Here is a 9,117-nt window from a genome sequence, read left to right on the forward strand (position 1 = left end):
CTAGAAGCATCTCCATCAAAGGTAAAAGGTCAGATCATAGGCTATAGAAGCATCTCCATCAAAGGTAAAAGGTCAGCTCATAGCCTATGATCTGACCTTTTACCTTTGATGGCTAATAATATAGGTACCACCTTTGTACTGCTTTCTCTTTGTACAAAGGGAATAAAGGCATTCTGTTCTCCTAAGATTTAACTATACCAGGCATATCACGCAGATCAAGCAGGTCCGGTTGATGTCAATACATTCTGTTCCTTCACAGTCACCACTGCAGCCTTCTTGTTGCATAATTCCGTTATTTCCTATTTCCTATAGGCGAGTTTAACCCGTTATCAGAGAGGTGCAGAGTCGCTCAGTGTGTAGACGGACTGAACACAGCTCGTCAATTGAGAGAGAGAGAGAGAGAGAGAGAGAGCGGGAGAGAAAGAGAGAGACTCATTGATCCACTGCTGCTGCTGCTGCGCATCGAAACTCCTCCCGGTCATTGGCCCACACCAGCCCGACAGACGCTCACAGGGGACCGTATAAAAGCGGTGCCGCTGTCAGGTGGAGGACACTGAGGAAACTCGCATCACTCACGGATTACAGCTCCGCATTTACTCTCACATTCAAAGTCTCACCATGTCTTGGGGATACGCAGCAGACAACGGTGAGGCACGACTCCTACACGCTGTATTTACTGTAGACATGACTGTGTACAACCAGTCACACCAGCAGGCAATTCGCAGAATGAATGGAAGGAGGACGGTGCATTCACGGGTCACTGCAGAGATTTGCCATTGTGCGCGTTTTTTGGGGGGGGATTTTTACGCACATCCCCAGATGCGCAATTTAAACCCACATACCAACACTAATATTCCAACCTCATGATAATAATAATAATAACATCATTATCTCATTTTAGGACCCGACAAATGGGCTGATAACTTCCCTGTGGCCAATGGCCCCCGCCAGTCTCCCATTGACATCTTACCTGGGGACGCGTCCTTCGACGGAGGACTGAAGCCGCTCAGCCTGAAGTACGACCCCTCCAACTGCCAGGAGATTCTCAACAACGGACATTCCTTCCAAGTGACCTTCGTAGATGACACCGACAGCTCAAGTGAGTGTGTGGTATTAATATTGAATGAATGCAGCTTCATATCACCTTTCCCATTAATAAGAAATGTTAATAATTCGCCTTATCCTGGAGAAAAACACGTTTCTACACATTTATATTTTTAATATTTGAGTTGTATGATTATTGGACTCAAAGAAATGCAGCCAGTCTGTGGTGATGATTTACAAGATGCAGCTAAATGCAGCATTCAGCTTCAGTGCATGGCTGCTGCAGCATGAAGAATCAAACATGTTAATATTATGAGTCATGCGCCCTCCAAGGCTTTTGGTTCCACTGAACTGGTTTTTATTACATATTTAGTTTTGTTTTTTAAAATTTTGAATTAAAATGCATGAAAAGGCTGCAGGAGCTTCATTCAAATGCCAGCCATTGTGCACCGTGCATGCAGATACTAATTGAATTGGGTAATGTAACCCCTGGTAAACCTTTCCCACGCCAGCTCCTTTCTGCTGGCAGGGAGGTCAAAAGCGAGAAAAACGAAGGTTACACTGCAAATAAAGCCACACTGGGTTAACTATTAATGTGCCAAGTGTACATGGAATGTGTGTAGCTGCCAGAATAAGACTCTTTGTCCCCCATCCTTTTAACTACAGATAGCAGATTGTCTCTTTTGGGATTAAAGTCAATGCAACCAAAAGAGAAAAAGGGGGTGGGGGAGAAATCTACATTTGTTTGAGATTATTTTTCATGTTTAGGATTTTGTATTAGTTGTTCTAAGCTGCTCAGATTTAGGACAAAGAAGAATATGGTTACACAATCAACAAAACCACGTGGCCACACAACGAGATGAGCAAAACAAAGCAAAAACACGCTCCTGCAAATCTAAGCTTAATGAATCTCTGAAGCCTTCTCGTGCTCTTATTTTCCACCCTGCCCTTCTAAATAAAGGTCTAGCAAAGTGTGTGTGTCATCATCACACATCCAGTCATGCATCATGTGTGCACCGCGGAAAATATTGTTTGCATGTATTGTCCAGTCATGTAAAATACTCCCTCGCATTAATGTGCCTCGAGATCAGTTCTGCGCTTCCTTATCATTGGAGGACAAAGACAAAAACAAATCCTGCTCAGGGCCGTGTGTGTGTGTGCGTGTTAACATCGCACCAGAAATAGAATGATATATACAGGATTATCTGCTACTGTGTCCAGCGCTGTGTAATCTGTGAATAGACAGATTGTGTAACACTGGCATCAACAATACCTGGACATCATTTCAGACTCTGTGCCTACACAAAGGGAACTGAGGCGGCTCCCATGAAACAGGAAGTCTGCCATGGTCAATGTGTGTGTGTTCTCACTTCATCTTTTATTCCTTGTATTCTCATATTTTCTGTTCAGGAAGATATTTCCTTCCAAGGAGGAGGTACTGAGTAACGGTGTTGCTCACACAGTCGACTGCAGCGCTGCCCACGCTCAGCTCATGGAAAGATTCATAATTTTTCTCTCGCTCTCTTTCTGCAGCTCTGAAAGATGGGCCGATCTCAGGCGTCTACAGGCTCAAGCAGTTTCATTTCCACTGGGGAGCTTGTGATGAGAGGGGCTCTGAGCACACAGTGGCCGGGACCATGTATCCTGCCGAGGTGAGGAGGAGGCTCATGTCTCGAGAACAAAGGAGATTAAGGCTTGAATCCTACTGGCTGGAGAAAAGGCCTCAAATGGTTCTCCAGTTAGAGTAGAGAGGACATTTCTTTTCTTTTGAGAGAATTTACCATTTATTTTGCTTATGTGTTGTTTTTTTTTACACTAATTATACCTCAACCAATAACATTATAAATTTGCAATATTTGCAAATATGTAATTAATGTCCCGAAATCATTTTAAAAACAAATATTGTACTTGTACGCAGTTCGCACTTGCAAGTTTTTTTCAGCTCAATATTTCAATATGATTATTTTTGTTTTATCCATGCATCCATTTATCGTCTCATCCATTCCTTTCTTCCCAGCTGCATCTCGTGCACTGGAACACCAAATACGCGAGCTTCGGAGAAGCCGCTAGCAAACCTGATGGACTCGCTGTCGTCGGAGTTTTCCTCAAAGTCAGTCAAAACATTCACACATTTATTGATTTGGATGTACTGCTTTTCATCACAGTGTAGATCATTTAATTACCACAATATAATACTGTTTTCTGATGATTGTTGCTTTTTCCAGATTGGGTCTGAGAATGCCAACCTCCAGAAGGTTCTTGACGCCTTTAGTTCCATCCAGGCCAAAGTATGTTTCCATGAAAAATAACATATTCTCATCCATGTTATTTATAAGACATGTGACTGACCTCTTCTTCTTCACCTTCTGTTTCATCCTCAGGGCAAGCAGACCACCTTCGCCGACTTCGACCCCTCCACCCTGCTCCCCGGTTGCCTGGACTACTGGACGTACGACGGCTCTCTGACCACTCCCCCTCTGCTGGAGAGCGTCACCTGGATTGTCTGCAAGGAGCCAATCGGCATCAGCGTCGAGCAGGTATGCCCATCTGGCGGTGCAGCGAAGGGATTGGCTGAGTGCCCACGGTCTAGAATAGCTCCATCTGCAAATCCTCCGGCATCTGAATCAAGGGTTTAATTGTTCAGCTGAAACGTCTGTGATGGTGGGAAAGAAAATACAGGGGGTTTTATTTCACTTTCAGAATGACCACCATAGAAACTAAAGTAACCACATAGGCTGGTGATGTCCCAGACATGCATCACATTCTGTAGGTGAAAAGATGTACCCACAGATAAATACGCTCAGTATACTGGTACATTAATCCTGTATTTCCTCCTAAATATTACACCTACTCATGTATGTGACTTGAAACCACTCGGTCATTTAAAGTAACAACCTCTCCAGTCAGGTTTGTCCTTGTGGTCGGAAAGTTTCCGCCCCTGCCCGGTCAAATGTTTGTTTCATGGCAGCGAGTGGGCGTCTCTGGGGTAAACACGAGGAACACACACATCTTTCAGACCTGGTGCCATATTAAGCCGGTCAAGCGAGAGGTCAAACATTAACGGCAGAATGTGTCAGTAATTGTGAGAGGAAACACCCCCCATTTCTCACTGAGTAGCCTTTAGTGTATTTAAGTGTCTTAAAACCAAACTTACCAAAAAGAAATTGCTTTAGAAAAAGCATCAGTGAATAGATTATATGAATTTTGTAAAATGACAGAAACTATCTTTAAGAAAAGAAATGTATTCAACGTATACTCTGACTTCGTAGTTGGGTCCATGTCCCATTGATTAACATGGAGGAGGCGGGATTTAAAACCTATGCAATCATGTTTTCTAATTTTCAAATTGCTACGTATAAATTTGACTACAATTATTTGGAGAAATGTTTATTTGCGTTCTTAGTATTTTATCTTTTATCTGATCATATAAACCTTGAGCTTAAGTATCAATAATACAGCTGTATCAATAATACAGCTGTCGAACGTTGGTTGTGGATTTGTTCTGATGACTCCGAGCTGTGTGAGTGACAGTCACAGGAGGTCCCCAGGAATGACTAAAGCCTCGTCTGTCTTCTCCTGTCCACAGATGGCCAAATTCCGCAGCCTGCTCTTCTCCGCTGAGGGTGAGGCCGAGTGCTGCATGGTGGACAACTACCGCCCTCCCCAGCCGCTCAAGGGTCGCGCTGTCCGTGCTTCCTTCAAATAAAGCCCCCTCCCCCCCAGTTGCCCTTTCGTGCCCCTCTCCCTCCCCTCCCCCTCCCCTCCCCCTCCCTTTAGTCAGAGTTACCTCTGGATGCAGTGAGCCACAAAGCACACATATCTCTCTCCGTCCCTTTTTTGAAAAGTGAATTTCCTGTGGCCCAGCTGCTTTCGGTGCTGGGGCCGGTCTAGCCGTGAGTTCGAGCCCCTGGAGGATTTGCGTCTCTGTTTGTGTGATAAGCCAGTGAAGACACCCTGTCGTAATTTATGAAGACAAGCACCTCATGGTGGAGGCCTCGCGTTTACCAGGATTTTTCATCTGGTGCCAATGTTTTTGTGTATGAGGTTTATATGTGTCACGCACAACAAAGATGCAATGTAAAGTCCGAATTGTGCTCTGGAGCCACTTGGAAGCAGAAAGCAGGAGCTCGTTGCAGTGGCCAGGGAGGATGGAAGTATCTCACCATCTGTGAGGAGGAGGGTGAGGTGCAGATAAGCACACACACTCCCGCTGGCAGTCCGTCTGTAATCTGACGGACTGCCAGCTTCTGCATCACAGCAGCTTAATAAAACGCTGCTCCCGCCTCCATCACGACCGATTGACGCAGAAAATCCCCCTCTGGCCCATTGCACGTGCAGCCTCATGCAGACACGCTGCCTATAGGCACTGACCTGCTTATTGATTCCAACCCAGGCTACAGAGGACACAAGGACAGACCAGTTTGAGCTACTGACAACGGCGTATTTCTTTTATTGCTCTAATCTCTAAATCTATCACGTATGTGTCATCCCATGTTGTGTTTTTAATATGATGTTGTTTTAGCCTGAAAGGTCTTTCAAAATAAGTCTTAAAGTATTTTTACTAAATTATGTTCTCTGCAACCAAAAGCTCTTTGCATTTTTAATGCTCTATAATATAACACTATAGAGGATTGACCCTCCCTTTTTAAAAATGTAACATGCAAAAACAAAATTCCCTTTTTCATGCTAATGCTTAAAACGCACAGTTGCCATGTGGGCAACGCCATAGAGGCTAACGCACAAAGCCAAGGAAGGAATCGCCCTTGCCGAGGCAGCCAAGGAAGAAAGGAACCTGCCAACAGATTAAAGTGTCAGCCTGGTGTCAGGCCTCGTTTGTAGGAGAATCATTAACGATAGCCTCCCTTCGACATCGGGACCTCGAGGTTTCTGAAACACTGAAGACAAAGATGATGTACTTCGAGAAAGATTGTAATTTGTGTTTAACAAGGAAAAAGCCTTATGCCAATCTCTGTTCGGGCCATCCCAGGAGTATGTGTTGTCTGTTTTTGGAAGTGGACGTTTTACTAGTTGAATAAATATATTTTATGACTAACTTGTGTTTTCTGTGTTCATTCATGTTATTTCCATCGTTATTATTTTGAGTATTTCGTTTTGTTCATCAGACAGTAACCAGTAACCGTCAACACTGGAACCAGTGAAAGCAGCATAATATACCATCTCACTTTAAATGTTGGTGAAAAAATCATTGAGATATTAATATTCATGCTTTGCTCTATCACGGATTACTGTGGTTTGATCAGAGCATCCTTTACCGGCTGCAGCATGAAAGTTTTGAAATACATCAATAATATATAGGCTATATACATTACAATGCATGATGAGCACCTTTATTTTAGAATCTAAGAGCTATATTTTAACTGCACTTCTTTTACTTAGTACATTTTGAGTGCTACTTTTACAGAAACACTTTCTACACCAACATTAGTACGTAGCCTACATGTTTTTAAATGTGTGTGTACTCGCAGGGTTTCAACCTTTCTCACTGAAAACAAGAGCAACATGTTAGTGGAGGTTAGAACAACACGTGTTTCACAGAGGACAAAAAAAAAACACTGACATTATGTGAAGTTATTCAGAGACAGAAGCTCCAGTTGGGATTTTGTAAGAACATGAAAATATGTGACAGTTGTACTAAAACTTCTGGTGAAGGTGAATTTTTCTGCACTGGAGTGACCCTGACTTAATTGTTCCTTTTTTGTAAAACAAAGTCTATAAGAAAAATAATCAACATTTAAAAAACTACACCTAAAACTTTACCCCTTTTCCTTTTATAATTTACTTCTGTATTAGAGCTTTAGAATCGTCAGTAACGAAACTGATCAGATGTTGAACGATAATCTCCTCATCATGTGATGGGCTAGAAAATACCACCAACAGCCAGCGAGCTAACTAACACCTAAGTGTACTGACGCTTTTTAATCAGCAGCGACATGTCACCTTCTGGACTTCTCACCTCGCCCATAAACCCTCAACAGGAAGACAAGACAAATTCTAATCAACACAACGTCCCTACCTCCTCTGCTGGAGGGTGGGTGTTGTTCAGCTGGTTTGAGTTTGAGTGTGTGTTTTATAAACAGGAAACACACTGGACTTGTCCCCAGAACATCCTCAGCCCCCGTTCGCCCTCATTCACCCGAATGTTGCACTTGTGCTGGAACATGTCAATAGAAATAAGAGCTATCGACTGTTGAACTGTCTGTCTGACCAACCCAGTCTGAATCAATGACAAATTGTATAACGAAACTCTGATGTGATCACTCGTATCTGCTCGTGGAAAAACTTTCACAACCAGTCGATCCACAAGGTCAATTAATGTGTGGCAGCGGAACAGAACAGGAGACTAATGGTCGGAACCGCCTGGATTCACTCGTTCTCTGTTTCCTGATGGTTACAAACCCGTGAAGAAAGAATCACCATCAATATATTTAGTTCTGCCAGAAGTAGATAAAACCTGGAACTGACTGTTCATCGAGCCCTGCCCGCCTTTTTTGTCACATGTATTTCTTTCAGTTTACAAACAAGCTACATACAAATTATTGTGCTAAACCTCCGTATTTATTAGTTGCCTCCGATCGGCAGTGATGGAAATGTGACACTGGGGCAAACGCGTTAATTTGGCCAGACGGGGAGGTGAGAGAGCGAGAAGATGGCGGTGTGTGTGTGTGACGTCGAACATGATGCACTGGAGAAGAAGAACAGACAGGCAAGCTCCTCTACCGGCAATGGGAAAGGAGTCAATCACCATTTCCCATGTATACCTGCTAGTTTGGTTCCCAGCCTGACTCATGGTTGCTAAGCTAAAGTCCCTCTTCTGGAGTCATTCTCTGCACAAACCATCCACGCTGCTGAATTATTCAGCCAACTCCCATTGATCCCACCTTCATCCCCTGTTGCCATTTCAGTGCAGCTTCCCATCTCCACAGTCCACTGTTCTTTCCCCGGCGCTGCCTTTGTGTTGCATCGGCTCATCTCATTGGTTGTTGTGACAGCTGGGTGAGAGGGAAACCCCTGCTGGCTGCCGTCATGTAACACAGATGTGGCCACGCTTATTTTGCATGTTTTACTGCTGCAGCACATGCCTTCACAAAGTGATGAGAGTATAACACACGGCACTGGTCATTCATTCTGCAGCACGAGCGGTAGTGAAGGTCAGGAAGTCTAAAACACATTTAGATTAGCGAGCACCACATTAGATACATGAGCAATTGATGGTGCGTTGTTGTTTTAAATGGATTTTATTGAACATGTAAAGTGAAGGCAAACACATGAAGGCTAAATCTTTGGGAGTCAGCGCACATGACACAGATTTGACACACACCACGGTCACACACGGCTCTCCCCCTCAGGCTCCTGACCAGCACTGCAGCTTGTTGCATAATCGAGCATGTCAGGCGGGTGACATATATTAAGGAGACAGGAACCACGCACTGAGGGAGTGTGAGGAGAAGGCCGACGTAATGGACACCGCTGCAGTGTGTGGATGTGACCCAACACTTCTGTGTGATAAACCAGGGTGAAGCTCAGGGAAAGGACAGTGACGCATCAGTCTTCTGTCGTAGGTTTAAACCTTTTAATTATTCAGATGTGTATGATGTATATGCTCCCTATATGTAAATTCATTAAAGGTCCATCTTGCCATCAATTATCTATATCGCCTGTCCTTTGGGGGGGTTGCAGGGAGTTAGCTGGAGCCAATCACATTCCCCCTCAGGGATCATTGAGAGTCTTCAATCAACCTGCATGTCTGTGGACTGTGGGAGGAAGCTGGAGAAAAGCCACAGACACGGAGAGAACAAGCTCCACACAGAGAGAGAACCAGGCCGAACCGGGATTCAAACCAAGACAACACTTGGGATTCGTTTTTGTATGCAAATGGTAAATGGTCTGTATTTATAGTTTTGATTCACACTCATTTATACAGTGATCTATCATGTATCACTCATACACTGCAGACACAGCCGTCGGGGGCAATCTGGGCTTCAGTGTCTTGCCCGAGGACACTTGGGCACACAGACTGGGATCAAACCATCGACTCTCTGGTCTCTGCTCCAC

At 44.1% G+C, this 9,117-nt stretch overlaps 1 protein-coding gene across 1 annotated transcript; it reads left to right on the forward strand.

Moving 5' to 3' along the window:
• Nucleotides 1-484: 484 nt before the first annotated feature.
• LOC118098607 (carbonic anhydrase 1) lies at nt 485-6,097 on the forward strand. Its single transcript, XM_035142614.2, has 7 exons — nt 485-646; nt 902-1,099; nt 2,578-2,696; nt 3,062-3,154; nt 3,270-3,332; nt 3,426-3,581; nt 4,631-6,097. The coding sequence occupies exons 1-7, from the start codon at nt 619-621 to the stop codon at nt 4,748-4,750; spliced, it is 777 nt and encodes a 258-aa protein (XP_034998505.1). The 5' UTR covers nt 485-618; the 3' UTR covers nt 4,751-6,097.
• The last annotated feature ends 3,020 nt before the right edge of the window (nt 6,098-9,117 follow it).

This window comes from Hippoglossus stenolepis, chromosome 19 (genome assembly GCF_022539355.2).
Source record: "Hippoglossus stenolepis isolate QCI-W04-F060 chromosome 19, HSTE1.2, whole genome shotgun sequence".
NCBI lineage: Eukaryota > Metazoa > Chordata > Actinopteri > Pleuronectiformes > Pleuronectidae > Hippoglossus > Hippoglossus stenolepis.